This window comes from Podarcis gaigeae (assembly GCF_964106915.1).
Source record: "Podarcis gaigeae genome assembly, chromosome: 6".
Taxonomy (NCBI): Eukaryota; Metazoa; Chordata; class Lepidosauria; order Squamata; family Lacertidae; genus Podarcis; species Podarcis gaigeae.
Window position 1 is genome coordinate 63,727,782 of NC_139682.1, and position 19,517 is coordinate 63,747,298.

At 41.9% G+C, this 19,517-nt stretch overlaps 1 protein-coding gene across 2 annotated transcripts in view; it reads right to left on the bottom strand.

The window, feature by feature from the left end:
• NEGR1 (neuronal growth regulator 1) overlaps nt 1-19,517 on the bottom strand; it is a 451,249-nt gene that overhangs the window by 139,584 nt on the left and 292,148 nt on the right. For both annotated transcript variants that reach the window (XM_083743114.1, XM_083743115.1), the window contains exon 4: nt 1,375-1,506. In XM_083743114.1, the coding sequence (XP_083599240.1) occupies nt 1,375-1,506 (132 nt within the window). The remainder of the gene's footprint in view (nt 1-1,374; nt 1,507-19,517) is intronic.

Sequence of the window (19,517 nt, forward strand, 5' to 3'; positions counted from 1 at the left end):
TATCCTTCACTTCTTCAGCACATTTTTCTAATGCCAATGTCATCTTGGGATTGCTATTTATTGTTTTCCTTATTTAATAATAGTGTTGAAAGCATATTACACACAATACAGACCTTTGAATAGAAGCCCAGGAACTGAAACTAAGTTATAGCAACATGGGAGGTGACACTGTCTATGAAAGAAGGACAAGAAATAATACAGTGGTATTTGAGTGAAAGCCCCGAGCAACAGAAGTCTTGAAACCATGTGTCTGAGAAGTTAAGAAACCAGACCTAGTTCCTGTTTCCAAAATAACTTTCCAGTGTCCACTTTGCAGAAAAACTAAAGTAATATGCTATAAGGAACTGGAGAGCTCAGCAAGGAGAGAAACTTACTTAGGTACCCCTGATGTTTATAAGGGCACATTCAGCCTTCTACATCCTGGTATGGTATCTCTGAAAAACTCGCAGGATGGGCATAATGTAAAAGCCCTACCTGGAATGCAGCAATCCGAGGCAGCACCAAGCACCCAAATGATGATTTTGTTAGTCTGAATGGAATTGCAAATCGTATTCTGGAACATACGAATAATAAATTTAGTCTAGTGAAGTGCCCACTGTGACATGAATTGGAGTACCAGGAGAAGAGCCCATATGCTGCAGGGGCCTCCAGGTGGTGCAATGTGCATCTTTAACATAGCCCTACAGCTGTGAAGGGCACCACTCACTTAAAGGGATCTGTCTTGAGCAGGCTTCCTCAACCTCGGCCCTCCAGATGTTTTTGGCCTACAACTCCCTGATCTCTTGCTAGCAGGTCCAGTGGCCGGGGATGATGGGAATTGTGGTCTCAAAACATCTGGAGGGCTGAAGTTGAGGAAGCCTGGTCTTGAGCTCAGTAGGGAAGGGGCAAAACCTTCCTGCTTACCTCACTGTCTTTGGAACCAGGGCGGGACCCAATAGGCACAAATAAAGCTTGTCATGTCAAAAACACAATGCACTAAAGTAGTGGACAATCTACTGACCATTTACAGAGTTTCCCAGGATTTGAGGAGTTGAGCCCAGGTCTGAGACTGAGACCTAGTCAGGTAAGCTACCAGGGATTGTATGATCAGGTGCCAAACCCCCTTTTCAGTCACAGAAAGGAGCAGCAGCATGAAACATCAGTCCTTCTGATTGCCAGGAAAGAAAAAAGCTCTTGGTCTGATGAGAAAGGCTTCCATCATGAGTATGGTTGCTTTTGCACAGAACCTGCTGCCATGGTGCTAATCTCTCGCAGCTAACATCACAGATAACCACTATTTGACAGCTACCTGAATGCATCTTCTACATCACGCTGTTTTTCACCAACCTCTTTCATTTCAAATATTTCCCCCCCTCCAAAACACATGCAACTTACAGTTTACTGTGACTTTTACTTTTTTCACATCTGGGACTGAGACGTCATTTTCAGCACTGCATTCATATTCCCCAGCTTGGTCTCTTGTAATTCCATAGATGTCCAAATACTGTCCACTTTCAAATGGTTTGGCTGAAATTAAAGGGGAGAGGGGGAGAGAGATTAAAAAGAGTGTACAGGAAATTTCATTGGAGCTGATTGAAGCTCCATTCAGGTAAAAACAACCAGCTTGTTGCAGGAAACTGCTGACAGAACTGTTCCTGAAATCAAGGTGACAAACGATTACATCTTTCACCCCTTCTCCCATGTGATGAAAACAACTGCACATTGCACAGCCTCACATAGGATAGCAATACTGTAACAATGACTACCACAAGAAGCGATATACACCGTCTCTTTATAATTGATTAGAGTTACCTAACCTTGGCATACATCAGATAAATCTATGCCCATTTTGCAATTGACTTGAACAGCCCTCTAGCAGGATAGATGAAAATTCACCATTATGCTTCAGTTCATATTGACTTTTACAAAACATAAGGTTCCGCCTTACCTAGAAAAAAAGCTGACACACGTTTCAAATATTTGCTGTGGAAAGGCATTTCGTTTTGACTAAAGCTTCTGAATCGCAATGTTCTGTTAACAGCTCCGATATCCGTTGTGTTCTAGTCCAGGGTTAAATGTGTATACAAGCCTGTACTGTACGTGCCTGCATTCAAAATCAAGGCACAGGCCACAAGAATTCCTGCTCAGCTGCCGGGCTCAAAGGGCTCTGGTGACAGCAGGCCTTTGCAACCATGCCAAGGTTTCCTGGTGTGGCTTCAGCCAATGTACACCACACTGAAGCACAAGAGGTGGGGCTCAGCAGTGATGTGTGGTGAAAGTTTTCATAGGGGAACAGTTAGGGCCAGAGGCACCAGCTTGTGAGGGCGAGGAGGGGCAGATGTTGTGCATGTGACATTGTGGCTCAGGCTTAGGGAAGGTGGTGGAAGGGCTCTTGGACCCTGTCAGAACATCGTGCCTCCCTCCCCAAGCCAGGCAGAAGCACAGTCCCCTACCTCAGTAGGGATGAATCTGTCCATTTTGGTACTCTCGATTTCTTAGTTTTGCATACTTACATTCACTTCCAAAGGAAAATCCTGCATGAAAATCCACCAGCATTCTAGAGTGAATTTCTCCCCAGAAGAATATTTCTGTAAGCAATTTTGACTAATGTGCACATTTTTTTGCAAGCGTGTTTGCCTAATATGCATTTCAATGCTATTTTCATTTTGATGCACACTTTCCCCTAATATATGCATTTTTGTAAACATTGCTCAGAAGACTGCATCAAAAAATTCAAGTAAGTGCAGCTTTCATGCAGTTTCGGAAGGTGTGAATTGGATAGATTTGGCTTTAAATGTTATTTGAATTTCTCCCCCATATCTACTCCCAGCACAGGACTGGGACCTTATTTCAAGTGTTTCAAAGCATAAATGGGAGCACCAATGCAAAAAACAAAACAAAAACCAAAACCAAAATATGCCTGCCAAATCATAATTAAAAATGAGGAAAGTCAGAGGCAGGGAAATCAATTAATAGGATACAACAAAATACAGTGGAGTGATGCTGTTTTCTCCTTTTCTGTTTCACTTGGAAGGAATATATTATGAAAGGTAAGCTTCTGCTAAAGAGCCAGCTGTTCCTGTTTATGTGGTTGGCTGCTGTTACATTCTGCTAGGGCGAATGAATTTCTAGGAAAATATTATTTACTATCAATTTGAAATGAAGCATATGTTACCAGCCAGAATGGAATAAAAGCTACATTTTGCATTGCTTGAAAGTAGTGTGGCCTAGTAAAAAACACTCTGTTTTCATATGCCGTTGCAGCAGTATTTGAATACACTTTGCTATGTTATACTGGAATCAGGTTCCTACTGAGAAGCAGCAAGTGAGTTTCGCAGCACTGCATTGCATTAAATTGCAGCAGATGGGTGTGTATGTGTGGGAAAAGCAAAAAATACACTTGGATCCAAAATTCCTCAGATGGTATTTTTCTGTGGGGGAAATGTGATATTTTCCTCTTAATAGAACCCACCCACCCACGGCCCTAGAAAAAAGAAGGCAACTTTAGGAAAAGGCCACGCTTCAGTGGCAGAGCATGAGCCGTGCATGTAGACCAGGGGTCAGCAAACTTTTTCAGCATTGTCCCTCAGACCTTGTGGGGGGCCAGACTAAATTTTGAAAAAAAGAGAGAACGCATTCCTATACCCCACAAATAACTCAGAGATGCATTTTAAATAAAAGCACACATTCTACTCATGTAAAAACACGCTGATTCCTGGACCATCCAAGGGCCAGATTTAGAAGGCAATTGGGCCAGATCTGGCCCCTGGGCCTTAGTTTGCCTACCCATGTTGTAGACGGTCCTTGGTTCAATCCTTATTATTTCCAGGTAGGGCTGGGAGAGAACCCTGTCTGAAACCCGGAAAACCACTGCTAGCCAGTGCAGACAGTACTGAGATAGATGGGCCTATGGTCTGGAGGAGACTCTTGAGAGTCCCATGGACTGCAAGAAGATCAAACCTATCCATTCTTAAGGAAATCAGCCCTGAGTGCTCACTGGAGGACAGATCCTGAAGCTGAGGCTCCAATACTTTGGCCACCTCAGGAGAAGAGAAGACTCCCTGGAAAAGAACCTGAAGTTGGGAAAGATTGAGGGCACAAGAAGAAGGGGACAACAGAGGACGAGATGGTTGGACAGTGTTCTTGAAGCTACAAACATGAGTCTGACCAAACTGTGGGAGGAAGTGGAAGCCAGGAGTGCCTGGTGTGCTCTGGTCCATGGGGTCATGAAGAGTCGGACATGACTAAATGACTAAACAACAACAAATGGTCTGTCTCAGTATAATGCAGCTACCTATGTTCCTATGCAGAATATTTTATGAATATTCCCCACTATATCCCCCTGACAATGCACTGGAATGGAAGCAGGTATGGGGAATTATGGAGGGTGTGAAATGTGTCCAAGCTGTCAACATGCAAGTTGTTGGTATTGCCAGTTTCAATGGCAGCAGCAGCAACAACAACAAAAGACAGGAAAATATAAAAGGTGAATGTCTTCTGAATTAGCCCTTGCTCTGAGGAGCACACTGCTGATGGTAAGCCCAACACCTGAGGAACTGCTGGCTCTCCCAGTTTCTGTGTTTACAAATAGGATGGATTGCATGACACTGTTTGCAATGAAGCCTATGAAGTGGATGTCATACCTCAGAATTCAAAGCATCTCTTAAAACTCTGAAGGTTGGTATGGGGGTTTTACAGAGCAATCCAAAGCCCTTTACACTGGGTGGGGGTTGTGGGAATAGGCAGAGACCTGCAGAGCTACAGTTTCCAAAGTGATGTAACAATCCCATAACCAGGGAATTATATCTCAGGGGTGGGTGGGTGTTTCCTAACAACTCTCGGCGCTGTTAACAAACAACAGCTCCCAGGATTCTTGGGGGGAAGCCACGACTATTTTAAGTGGTATGATACTCCTGTGAATGTACAGTGCAGAATGGGGTCTTGGTGGCACATTCAATTCTGAACTTCATTGAATGAGGGAAGCAAATAATGAACATGGTGCAGTTCAACTCTGCACATTAGGGTTTTTCCCAGCCTTCAAATTTTGATCTGCCTCTAGGATTGTAATGCTGGTAGAATTTGCTTTGCAGCCTTGAGAGCAGCAACATTCGGCTCCAGCCAAGGTCAATACTGCTGCCACTCCAATATTGACAGAAGTGACAGGCTTCAGAGGCCAGCATAGCACTACCGCACAAGCAGCGTAACTTGCCAGCTTAAGGAAGCAGTCATCAGTCCAGTTGCAAAATATCATCAGAAACAATAACTGCAGGGAAAATGGGTGTACCTTGTACAAAAGACTGCTACTGCAAAGGGTGCCGATGGAGGAATAAGCGAGAGCGAGAGGATACTGAATAGCAAATACTTTCAGAAATGAAATGCAATGTAAAAAAAAAAAAGTTGCCAAGAGTGCCTGCAACAGTTCTTATTAGAGCTGTTATTAGTGTCTGTCAGAGTTTCTTAGAACAAAAACGCACGTGGGTGTATGTTATTTGAAGATGCCATAGTAATCTATTAAAATTATGTGCTGCAAAGAACATCATATAGAAGAGTCACTATCACACTCAGCAGATTTGTTTAGGCAGCACAAGGCATTTATAAAATCCTGAATTTGGGTGGCAGGAAAAATCAGTCGAGGCTAACTCTGGATGTGGGGAACTAGAATATTTGTCCCAAGTACAGGTCTGAAAAGAGATTATAAGTATCAAGTTGTTATGTGTGTCCCCCACCACCAGCACACACACGTCTTTCTTCACCCTTAAACTCTTGTATTTTATGGTAGAGGAAGGAAGCCACATGTTCAGAAGTTAACTTTGCATAGGAACTACAATATTACTTCCCCATCCTTTGGAGGAAGCACAAGGCAGAGGGAGGGCTTCAGAGTGTACAGAAAAGAGAATAGCCAGGAAATGCTGAGTGTAAGAGAAAGATAAGCATTAGGAGGATGTTAATCTAAGTCCTTCTTTTACGGCACAATCTAATTCACCTTTAGTCTGAGTTCAGTGGGAAACCTCAGGTAAGTGGGCACAGGGCTACAGTTTTGCAGCTCAATCCAATGCACTGTAAGTTCCCTCTCCTCTGAATTTACTTCTTCTTGTGGGCATGGGTCTGCAAGCACTTTATGTCTCTCCTCACCCCAGTCTGCTATCTTACGCTGTGTTTTTAACATACATAAATGAACATACACCAAGTCCAAAGCAAAGAGGGAACTCTCCAGATGCCCCATTCACTCATGTTGCCAGTTCATTTGTCATCATAAATAAAAGTGCAATGTAATGTAAGAATGCCTGGACTCAAGCAAGCAGTCTAGATCTTAAATAGACATGGTTTCCATCATGATAAATATATCTGCATCTTATACTATATAGTTAAAGTTGAACTTTACTGATATTTACAATACTGTGCATAAAACTGGACTAACAGTAACAGTAAAAGCAAATGCTCAGTAGCAGTTAATTAAATAAGAAATGTGGATTAATGCTCATATTTGAGTGAGTCATGAAAAATCAATCTTGCTGAACAAGAGGAGATCGTCTAATAAAGTCATTTAAAGCTCAATTATATGCATGGCTACTTGAAGGCAAGATCCACTGAGATCAATAGGGCTTCCTCCCAGGTAAGTGTGTATAGGGTCCCAACCTCAAATTAGTTAAATGTCCTGCTTGAACCCCAAAATTCATAGGCTAAATGGACATGGTTTTCCGTCACAAGAATCATATTTATTTTGTTGTTTTCGGTTCCCAGGATTCTTTGAGGGGAGCCATGACTATATAAAGTAGCATGATTACTGCCCAGAGGCCTTGGAAACACGATGAAGACATCGTTGGGTATTATCTGTGAATTTTCATACATTAACAAATGAATGAACATGAGAATGATCAAGTACAGATATAAAATAAAAACACATGCTTCTTGTGCACGAATGATTTCAGTATATAAGAATGTCTGCCTGCACAGGATTAACATCATGGGTAGGCAAACTAAGACCTGGGGGCCGGATCTGGCCCAATTGCCTTCTAAATCCGGTCTGTGGATGGTCCAGGAATCAGTGCTTTTTTACATGAGTAGAATGTGGTTTTTTTATTATTTAAAATGCATATCTGGGTTATTTGTGGGGCATAGGAATTCGTTTATTCCCCCCCCCCAAAAAAATAGTCCAGCCCCCTACAAGGTCTGAGGGACAGTGGAGCAGGCCCCTGCTGAAAAAGTTTGCCGATCCCTGGTTAATAGCCCAAAGAGATGTGTAATACCTGTGAATTTGGAATTATTGCCAGATGATGCAAACTGTGAAATTTGTTACTTAAAGATCTTTCATGGCTTTTGCATTTTTTAATTATCAGATTGCCTTTAAACATGCTTATTTTGAGCAAAGAAAATAGACAACTCCCTATTTATTTATTTTGCCCATGTCACGGGTTGTACTCTCTGCTCTGCAGTATGAGTCATTCCTATCTTGAATACTGATGATCTATAGCTCTGAAATGACATAACATGTATCTCTGTATCATGTATTATTGCTTTATTTGAATTTATATTACTTTTCTACCACTGTAGGGCATTGCAAACTTGGGCTCCATTGTAGAATTTAGTGCAATTTAATTTCCTCATATTTTCCAGCAAAGTTTATTGCAATCTGTTCCTGCTATCCATTTACTGTCCAGGACACCAACTCTGAACCACTTTAGGAACTGGAGGGTGAAGGCCCTTTGTTCAAATTATGAATTTTAGCAGCACCCTGTGGGACACCAAAAATCAGCACCCCTCCACCTTATGTGTAGGGTGGCACTGTGATCTAAACCAGAGAGCCCAGGGCTTGCCAATCGGAAGGTCGGCAGTTCGAATCCCCACAACGGGGTGAGCTCCCGTTGCTCAGTCCCAGCTCCTGCCAACCTAGCAGTTTGAAAGCACATCAAGTGCAAGTAGATAAATAGGTACCACTCTGGCGGGAAGGTAAACAGAGTTTCTGTGTGCTGCTGTGGTTTGCCAGAAGTGGCTTAGTCATGCTGGCCACATGACTTAGAAGCTGTACACCGGTGCCCTCAGCCAGTAAAGCAAGATGAGCGCCGCAACCCCAGAGTCGTTAGCAACTGGACCTAACGGTCAGGGGTCCCTTTACCGCCTTGTGTGCTCCATTCTAAATCATAATCATGGCATCCCCAGTGGCACCTCTGAGGCGCCAGACCCCATGTGACCGAACTGGTTGCACTCCCTTAAATCCTCCTCTGTGGGCAGAGGCTAGGAAAATAAATTTCCCTATAGCATTGCACCAGGTGGTAGCCACTGTGATAAAAGTTTGTGCAACAACAGTACTTGAGAGGGTTAACAGCTCAGGAGGGTCCACCTGCTTCCAGAGGCAGCATGGAAGCAAGAATTTCCTGGAGTTTGTGTATTTTGGTAAGACGCTTGACTGTTGTTGGAGGCTCAAAGCCTCCTCAGTTGTGCATTGAAATAAATGGTCACATCCTTTTAATTGAAAGCAGGGACTGTCTTTACAGTAACATATGATGAGCTTGCTGGATCAGGCCAATGGTCCATCTAGTTCAGCATCTTGTTCTCACAGTGGCCAACCAGTTGCCTGTGGGGAACCTGTAAGCAGGACCTGACCACAAGCAGTTTCCAGCAACTTGTATTCAGAAGGATACCAGCAGCAGTTCTGGGATTAGCAGTGTTCCTCTGAGGTGCTAAAGCAGGGGTCAGCAACCGTTTTTCAGCCATGGGCTGGTCCACCGTCCCTCAGACCATGTGGTGGGCCGGACTATATTTTGAAGATAAAAATGAACAAATTCCTATGCCCCACAAATAACCCAGAGATGCACTTTAAATAAAAGGACACATTCTACTCATGTAAAAACACACTAGGGACGCGGGTGGCGCTGTGGGATAAACCACAGAGCCCAGGACTTGCTGATCAGAAGGTCGGCGGTTCAAATCCCCACGACGGGGTGAGCTCCCGTTCCTCAGTCCCTGCTCCTGCCAACCTAGCAGTTTGAAATCACGTCAAAGTGCTAGTAGATAAATAGGAACCGCTCTGGTGGGAAGGTAAACGGTGTTTCCGTGCGCTGCTATGGTTTGCCAGAAGCGGCTTAGTCATGCTGGCCACATGACTTAGAAGCTGTACACCGGTGCCCTCAGCCAGTAAAGCAAGATGAGCGCCGCAACCCCAGAGTCGTTAGCAACTGTCTGCGGACAAACGCCAGCTCCCTCGGCCCATAGAGCGAGATGAGCGCCGCAACCCCAGAGTTGGTCATGACTGGACCTAATGGTCAGGGGTCCCTTTACCTTTACTTTAAAAACACACTGATTTCCAGACCATCCGAGGGCCGGATTGAGAAGGCGATTGGGCCGCATCTGGCCCACGGGCCTCAGGTTGCCTACCCCGAGCTAAAGCTTTGGCACCTGTCTGAGAGTACCAACCCCTGAGGTCTTTCCTGGATGTGCCATGGATTCCATCTGATATACAAAGTACTTTATCCCTAAGCCATGGATAGTAGCCAATGAGGTGCATTCCAGATGTTTTGGACTTCAACTCCCATCAGCCCCAGCCAATACTGTCAATGGCCAGCTGTTGGTAGATGTAGTCCACAACACCAGGAGGCAACACATTGGCTATTCCTACCCTAAAAGCTGTGATATCTCCATAAACCCTAAAGAGCTAATGGCAACCCTTATATCTATAAAGATTGATAACAATTTTTAAAAAACAAAATTATCATCTCTGGGTGTCACTTTCTGCGCAGATTTTAAAACAAACCATGCAAATCCTCTAAGTGCTGATTCAGAAAAGTTTCCTGAAATGATGGTCCATCATTACACAAATGCATCATTAGAGAAACAAATCTTTTAAGGCTATTAAATTGATGTATTACTGTCAATCATCAAAGTGGTGTTGCTACAATGATGCGAGAATAGTAAGTAACAGTAATGCCAGCATAAAGCTGTCCATTTCCAGAGAACATTCTCTATCTTGTAATAAATCAAAAATTTTATAGTAAACTGCACTGCAGTTTCCCTTTAATACTAAGTGGCAATCCTCAAACAGCACTTTATTGAAAAAGTATATTTTTATGTTCTATTCAGAGATAAAATGACTCATAGGGACTATTTATATTTTTCCTAGAAGCACAGTGTCCAGTTCACTGCTGTTTCAAAATTGCTAGTTTTGAGGCTAGTGTACATATTGGTTTTAAAACTGAAAAAGCCAGGTTTAATTCCCTACCACCACTCTCAAAGTTATATTAACTTTTTATCATTGAGCCGAACTGCTGTCAGGCTAAATTATATATAACTGAGATCCATAAAGTCACCATACTCTGAAGTAACTTTGAATTTTCCTTTTACAGTCATTTTACCACAGCATCCTTACCCAGCTGTTGTGCTAGGATACATTAGGGTATTGATTTTGCTGCCTTAGAGGTAGAATCTTGATATAAAGGATGTCTATCTACATTTTAATACTCTTGATGTAGATAAAAACAGCTGCTCTCGGTTGGAAATAGCATAAGACACTGAAACAAATAGACCAGATGGATATCTGTACAGACGTCCTTCTGTTGTGTAAGAAAAGAAGAAGAAGAAGAAGAAGAAGAAGAAGAAGAAGAAGAAGAAGAAGAAGAAGAAGAAGAAGAAGAAGAAAAGAAGTCAGGCTACCTACACTACAGGTGCAAAGGTTCAGTGTTCACCAGAGATCAACAAAACAGCCAGGGACAGAGTTAATTCTCTTCCATGTTTTTGTTCAGAATGTTCCCATGTCACAAGCATGGCCTAAGCAATATACTTCCCATCTTCACCTTCGTGACAAGATGTTTACTCTGATCCTGGGCATGTTGACTCTGAAATACATTCTCCTGGGTACAAATGGGAGTACTGAGAAGTAAGTATGCATAGGAGTACGGGCTTAATTGCCGACTTCCTTTTCCTGCTAACAGCTGAAGATCACAGCAACCGCAGATGAAGCATTTTCAATAAATAGGCCCCTACAGCTTGTGGCCATGAAGCCAAATAAGAAGCCTTCACAATTTGATGCCAGATAAAGCCTGGTAGACATATATAGCAGTCTACCAAGGGTTAAGACCCTTCTTTTCACTACTTGTTAGGAGCTCTGAATACTGAAGTCACAACCCATCACCGGTGCAGTGTTCTCATTCTGCTTTAACACAGGCCTGGGTTAGCCTTGCAGCACACCTGGTTTAGTGCCACTGGTCAAGGAAAGGTCTGTAGATGGTGGCAGAGCATCTCCTTTGCAATGCAGCAGGTCCCAGGTTCAATCCCCGGCATCTCCAGGTAGAGCTGTCTCCTGTCTGAAATTCTGGAGAGTTGCATACTGAATTTCCTATCTTCCTGGTATTTTCTCTACCCAGAAGCACACCTATTCCACATGTTGCAGCTTCATCATACTAGCACAAGACTGAGCACCTGTGAGGCTGATTGCCATTATTCTTATTAATGACCTGCTTGCCCAAAGTTTGCATTCAGTCTGAGTTAAATATATACCGTACTCATCACATCTAGCTATTTCAGTGGTGGTCCCTCCATTTTTAACATGGCTCTTTTAAAGAATGGAGAATATTCTTAGGGCTTTGGAGAGCTAACAGATCTTGTGAAGTCTTATTACTTGGTCACAACAAATCTTAAGTCCCTGAACATTACAGATGCTGAAATAAATGTTACAATTATTTTGTCACTGAAGCCTAGTGGGGTTTTTTAATAGTTAAGAAAAGCCTTTCAAAAAAGGCCGAAGCGTTAGAATGGCAGCAGAATATATGCAGACCTAGAAAGAGCAACTCACTCTCAACAACAAGGAACAATAGAATAAAGGGTCAGTAATAATAATAATAATAATAATAATAATAATAATAATAATAATAATAATAAAATTATTTATACCCTGCCCTTCCCAGCCAAGACCAGGCTCAGGACGGCTAACACCAGGTATAAAAACAATTGATTAAAATACAACTTAAAAACAAGATTAAAATACAACATTAAAATGCAGCCTCATTTCAGTAGAAACTCAAATCAAAAACTTTTTTGGGGATGAAAACATCAAAGTGTGTCCAAAATGTCATCATACCTAACCAACATCTCTGCTGCAGAATTCTCATATCATGCTCCTATCCACTATTGCACATGATCCAGGTTGTAAGAATACCACAAGCATTAAAAGCAGAACAGAAGAAAGTGACAGAGATGTCTAAAGACTTAGACTAGATAAGTCCCTGAGTCCCTGTCAGGGGGAAAAGGGTGGGGAATGAATGAATGATAGTCAAGCCACATGAGGTTCCTATGGTCACATGCGATGTTGGCATTGGAAGGAAGGATAAACGTCCACATGGCAAATGTGTTATGGATATTGTGGCATAAAACAGCACAGAATGTGGAATGCCACCCTATCAGATGCCAAGGAAATAAACTACTATTTGACTTTTAGAAGACATCTCAAGACAGTCCTGTATAGGGAAGTTTTTTGTGTTTGATTTTTTGTTTTGTTTTTAGTATTTCGTTGGGAGTTGCCCAGAATCGATCTGGCCCCTACTACCATCAGAATCCTCCCTTTGAGTTTTACCCAGTTACAAATACTCAATCTAAGCTGTTGGGACAGGATGAAATAGTCCCTATCCAGTACTCCCCCTACTAAGACATGAAAGTAAATATGAAATACATGCCACAGACTGAGATTGAGATAAATAGCTTTCAGCAGGCCAGAGCAATTATTCATAATGGCCTAATGTCCAATTTTCTATTTTCCTACATGAAAAATGAGAGTCCTCTGAGCTTTTGGCTATTCCTGGCCAAGTCAGAGTTGATTCTTCCTGCCGTGGTTTGCCACTGAAGGATTTCTGGCTAATCTCCAGACCCATTCCAACTTAGCTGCAGGGAACAGATGTTTCACCTCATTCCTTCATCTCTCACCTGGAAGATAAGAGCAGTTCTGGTGCCCATAATCAAGCTGTTGCCTGCCAGCAGAATAATGATGGCATAAGGGAGGTATGTCAGTGCTCATCAAATAAAACCACTGAATTGTTTTACACTGTTTCCCCATAACACACACACACACGTATGAAAATGTCTGCAATGAATTCTTTCGGTCATCTAGAAAATTCAGCTATTTCACTACGATCTGTTATATCTCACCATTACAAAGAGAATATGAAATCTGGAGCTGACCAATTTAAAAGAGAACAAACCCAGAGTTGTCCCAGTTTCCACATTGTGCCATTTGTTTCCTATAGCATGGGACAGTTGCATCCTTCCCTTGTCTTCAAGAAGGGAGCTATGATAATGTTTTCCTTCTAGCTTTCATAATTCTAGCTATTACAACATTATGGTGTCTTGGGCCACAGGATGCTTTAGCTGAGATTCCTGCATTGCAAGGGGTTGGACTAGATGACCCTTGGTTCCCTTTCAACTCTTCTATGATTCTATGCTAAACCAACTGGAAGTAGTGGGAAGAGAGAAGTTTTTCTGCAACAGGAACCTCTGAAATTCAATGGTCAGTTTAAGGGTCATTGGACATATGATGGATAAAAAACATATACAAAGTGTGTGCTTTTCAACTCCAGGTCAGTCAATTTGTCCATCTAGCCCATTATTGTCACCTATGACTAGTCACCTATGACACCTCTGAGGGTCACAGGCATGCAGTGCTTCCTGACCATGTGTCAGGGACTGAATTTGGAACCACTTGGTCTACCACAGAGCTAAGGGCCATAACTCATTTTTTATTAGTTTAAATGCCATTAATCCACATGTTGTCGCAATATTTAATATACTTGTTTTTTATATTGCATTTCATGCAAGGAGCTCCCACCCCCACATCCATTTTCTTATTGGAACAACCCTATGAATTAGCTTAGGCTGAAACGTAGTAGTGACCTATAGTCACACAGTGAGGTTTCGAACCTTAAGTCTCCCTGATCCTGGTCTGATTCCCAGTGTAGAAAGATCAGTCTGCATACATGGATGGAAGTTCTTCAAACATAGCATGTGCCCTCACAAGCAGACTTTATTTTGTGTACATTCTTTCTCTCTAACATGCAAAATGGGCATCAGTGTTCCATGATACTGAAGATTGCTGTTAAATAAAACCAGTATAATAACCACCTGAAGGATGGGTTTATAGCTGTGCTGCTGCTGAATTTCTTTGATACAATAGGATTGAGTTCTGGTATGCCTATCCTTGATCTTGTCTTGCATATACCTATGATCATGCAGAGGGAATTAGCAGAGAAGTATGGCATACACAGTTACATGATCATAGCAATTTCCCAAAACCACATAGCAGTAGTTTTTGGAAACCATGATTGTAGGAATTAGTGCAACCCAGCTCACCAGCGTACAATTGTGTTTCCTCCTTATGAATACAGGCGTGTGTGCTCAATATCATTGTGCAGAGTATGGCAGCAGCCTTCACACAATAGCAGCCTTCATAATGACATTTTTGCACTAATGCGCTCTAGCAAGGCTTCTACAGGAAGTATTCTCTCTCTTTCTCCATTCAGTTGACTAGCAATGCCTTTTGTCCAGTAATTGAATTGAATCAACTCCTAGACAGCCCCATCATTTGAGTGCTCTGAAGATGTATTACACTAATATATCGTCAGAATGACAGTGCTATGATGATACATTAGTGTAATACATCTTCAGAGCTTTAGTGCTGTCCAGAAATAATAGGGATTGTATTGGATAGAGTTCAGTTACAGCACGTGCACGTACACACACACACACACACACACACAGAGAGAGAGAGAGAGAGAGAGAGAGAGAGAGAGAGAGAATCAGAACCAAAATTTGCTAATGGGGAGGGGATTCCTCCAGGATGAAAGAGCAACAAAGCTAATCCTGAAGCACAGGCTGGCGATATCACTGAACTGCAAATGTTGAGTGTTATTACGGGAATTTTATGCTGTGTTGCAATTATGCTCCCCAGCACACTGTTATTATTCTGTCCCTTGTTATTTTCAGCTGTAGCCCGTGTGTCCTCCACACCTCTGCGATTCAGATATGCTTGGTGTATTTTAATTTTAGCCATTTACAAAGAAATCATTGCCAGCTTTTTCCTTTTCCTTTACATGCGTTGCATTTGTTGTGTTACAGCACCTTGCTTTGTGACAGGAAAACAAAACAAAACCTTGAACCTCTTGGTAACATCATAAAGTTTTTACATGTTGTGAAATAGTTCCTGAAACTGCTTTTTCATACATTCACCTGTGGGTTTAGGGTCAAACATACTTGCCATTCAGCGCTTAGGAAGGCTATCCTTGCAGAAAAAGAAAGGCTTTTATTGGTGGCAGGCATTATTAGCACACTACACAGAGGACAAAGAGATTCAGGCAGGAAGAGGAAGTGAAATGCTGCAATCTCTTCTTATAGAGACACACAGGCACATCACAGAAACTGAAAGACTGCTTTGCAGATTGGGCTCCAACAGTGCTTCCCACCCCCCTTTAGGGGGTACTCAAGGGTATGCAATACTGGCACCTCTCTTTTTTTGGTCAAAAAGTGTGTTCCAGCACCTATTTTTCGGGAGTGGGGAGCACTGGGCTCCACTCCACAAACCACATTTCTGACACACCAAGATCCTCAATCTCATGTTTCATGTTGAAGAAGCAGGATGTGACATAGATTCCTTGAAGGGAGACCACAAAACTGCATACAAACTAATATACTTCAGTTTCTTGGCCTGGCTTTATGGGAATGAGGAGTGTGACGGTACACGAAGCTAAAATCCCTGGGCAAATTGCTTCTCCTCTGTGCCTGCCGCCGCCACACAAACCTTGGCCTCCTCTTCTGATTTGTCTGGAGTAAAACAAACCATAAAACTGGGTTCGTGTGATGTGGCAAGTGAGGCCACTGCCTGTCTCCTAGCAGAAGTAGAGGAAGAGCAAAGTGACCATGATTTCAATACACTACACTCAGTTACATTGAGCTATAGTTCAACTATGGTTAATGTAACATGCAAACCACATCACTGTATCCGTGATGAAATAACAACATCTCCAACTGGAGAGGTACTTCAGGGCACAGAACCCTAGAATTTTGAGTCAAAATGATCTTACCACTTCTATAATTGGGCAGTAAGTTACTAGTTCTCAGTGTCTGATACAGACACACTTCATAAAGGAGGTCATTCTACAGCTTAGGGGTATCCACAGAGAAGACCCGGTATTGTGCCTCCACTCCACAAACCACAGCTTGACAGAGCTGGCAACAAGGGCCTCGTCAGCTGATCTTAACTGCTTGTGGGTTTCCCACAAACATCTGGTTGACCGCTGTGAGAACAGGATGTTGGACTAGATGGGCCCTTGGGATGATCCAGCAGGTTTCTCTTCGGTTCTTATGTTGAGACCCAAGCAGTTTGATATGAATAATTTTAACATCCTCAGTGATACTTAAGAGCTAGAGCTATTGGAAATAATAGGACTCAATAGGCTGAAAGAGTAACAACTATGTTGATTTCAATGGGTCAACTCTCAATATGACTTAGTCTGACACGATTCTTGATAAATTCTGCACTTCTCCATTGTTTTCTATGGACAGCTTTCACTTCTGCTTTGGGTGAGACTAAAGGCATGGCAACCAAGTGAACCCAGGATTTAGGTGTGAACTACATATGCCTAATCACTCCTTCTTTTCTTCCCTTTCCTATACCTCTGTCTACTATTCTTAAATGCATGGTAAGGTTAGAAACCCTTGAGAACTGCAATAGGCATGAGTTAACATTTTCAGATTGTACCAGCAGTGATATACCTTTTACTCATTCTTGGAGAGAGGAGTCTTAATTTCTCTAATAGGCATTGATCTCCCCCTTGAACTTGCTATCGAATTAACGATGAGCCTGATTTAGCATCAAATAGAAATCTTGCAGTCTCCTTCACATGAATGGGGGCAAATGCTAAACACCTTTTTTGTGTGTTTGCGTAGGAAATTTTGTGTTACAGTCACCTGAGTAAAGTGCTTCTGAGAATATCATTTTCATTACAAACAGTGGTGATTACGCTGCACAATTTGGTTCCATATGAACCATGTCATATTACTGTGGATGCATTAACAGCATACATTTAAAGCACTTTAAACAGATCTACCAAAGAATTCTGAGAGCTGCAGTTTTTTAAGGGTGCTAAGAATTACAATTCCCAGACATGGCTGGCAAGAGGGATTGGTTGTTAAACCCTCTGAGAATTGTAGCTCTGTGATGGGAATAGGGATCTCCTAACAATTCTGAGCACATTTAACAAACTACAGCTCCCAGAATTATTTGGGGGGAAGTCATGGCTGTTTAAAGCAGCATGGTGCCTGTGGCCTATGTTTGGATATCACCATCAACTCCTACCAAACACGCACATGTCCATCACTTTAAAATTAATATTTTACAAGTGCTCAAAAATTTTTTTATTGGCTTGCAGGGCCACTTCTCTAGTCAAGCTATACACATCTGGTTTATTATTCCAATAATTTAACCTGCTCATCTTCTAGGCCATAGGTTTCCTCATCTGACAACAACACCCTTCAATTGTTTGCACAGACCACAAAGGACTGCCCCTAAGGACACCGAATGGACGCCGAAATCAGGGATTAAGAATTGAAGGCCAACATTTCAAAAACCCCTAACACATCAGGGAACACTTGGTGAAATACGCATTAGATGAATTACATTGCAGAGGAGGGATATTTGCTTTTCTCTCGTGCCATTTCTGATCTTACTGTCATTCATGCAGGATTAATATACATTATTGTACATTAATGTATTGTCTATTATTGCCCCTATCATGACCACATATTTGGTGTTAATAGGAAAAGGCTGTATGCCCACAGGATGTTTCCTCATAATCAGGGACACTGGTGGGTCATAGGGCTGCTTCTATTTTTAGCTGTATGCATATGGGGCTCTCGTTCTTTAATGCTTTACAGAAAAGGAGGCAAGTTTATATTCATTTAGGTACATTGGAAGTCCAACCAAATTGATAAGATGGGAATAAATGAAAGACAAGAGACATAAAAAGAACCCATCCAGAAAGCTAAAGCTGGAGTGAAATATGAGTGCAAAAGGTCTGAAGTATCAAAAAGTATCAGATGGTGTATCTGAAGAAGTGTGCATGCACACGAAAGCTCATACCAAGAACTGACTTGGTTGGTCTTTAAGGTGCTACTGGAAGGATTATTATTATTATTTTTTGACTATGGCAGACCAACACGGCTACCTATCTGTGTCTGAAGTATCATTCTCCAGGCCCATTAACCCATTTCACAATTAAAGGCCTTTTCCTGCTTTGTAAAGCAGGAAAAGGCTTTTAACTGGAGGATTAATTCATATCCTTTAGCTTCCTTCCTTCCCTTTGTCTAAGTCAGTCTTCATGCACCGGTTAATTAGACTTATTGGCAATTAAGTTCTCATACCATGATAAAGAGCAAGCCTTTAAGGTGCTACATGATTCTGTGACTCTCCCCACACCCTACTCTGCCAGTCTGACCAAGGCATTCTGCTGAATTTTGTTTATTCATTGTATTAGTGGAGCTAAGCTTTCAAAAGTGAGTTACAGGGAAAGCGCCATATCTGCAAGAATGGCTCAGCAACTGAGTGAGCTTTATTTACATTACCTTCATCACAGAGGAAAAACAACAACCCAACTACTTGAAAGGATGCTGCATGCTGGAACACCATTCTTGCCACTCTGATGCATAAAAAACCACGCCATGATACTTAGATCTGATTGTTTGGAGCATCTTGATGCCAGCACCATACAGTCCCAGAAGCAACTGGGGATTATGTGGAGATGGTACATAGGATCAGAAGGGCAAAACAGTGACCAACTCCACATGTTGCAGTGAGATAGAGTTAAACCATCACACCTGGAGGCCATTTCAACATGGCTGCACAATAAAGCTAATGTATAAGCCGGTTTGAAGAGAAATTGCAGTAGCTCATTCCTTGGAGGGCTTTGAGAAGGTTGGAGAGCAAGCGCTGCAATGCAGCTCCTCTGACTTAACATTTCTAGCTCTTGCTTTCAAAAAATGGAAAGTATAATAAGCATGCTGTGCATACAAGTGTTAGGAGGCAGAATTATGTCTCAGACAACCCCAAATTCTTTTAAGATTCCAGTTTCATTCTTCAGCTATTGATGTTGCACTTTGCTCTTAAATGTCAGAACAAAATAACTAATACCTGCAATTTATTCAGATGACATTTCAACAATATAAGATTTTCAGATTACAAGCTTCTGTTCCATGTTCCTTCTAGTGTTACACTAAATGTGTAGATTTGGCGGATTTACATAATAGCTTCAGATAATGAATATTTATAATAATGAATGAATTTACATAATGACTGCAAGTTAAACATGCCCCATTAAAACTCATGCTCTAATTTATGTACTAAGTTAAAATAACTTTACAGTTTATTTTCATTCATATTAGACTAACAGTTTTTCCTCAACAAAAAGCAATGTACCAACCTCTGCCAAGTGGAAACTATACAAAGTGGTTATTTTTTCCTCTCTTCAAATTATACTGCATTTTATAGTTTGCACTGTGAAGTGCCGATTCCA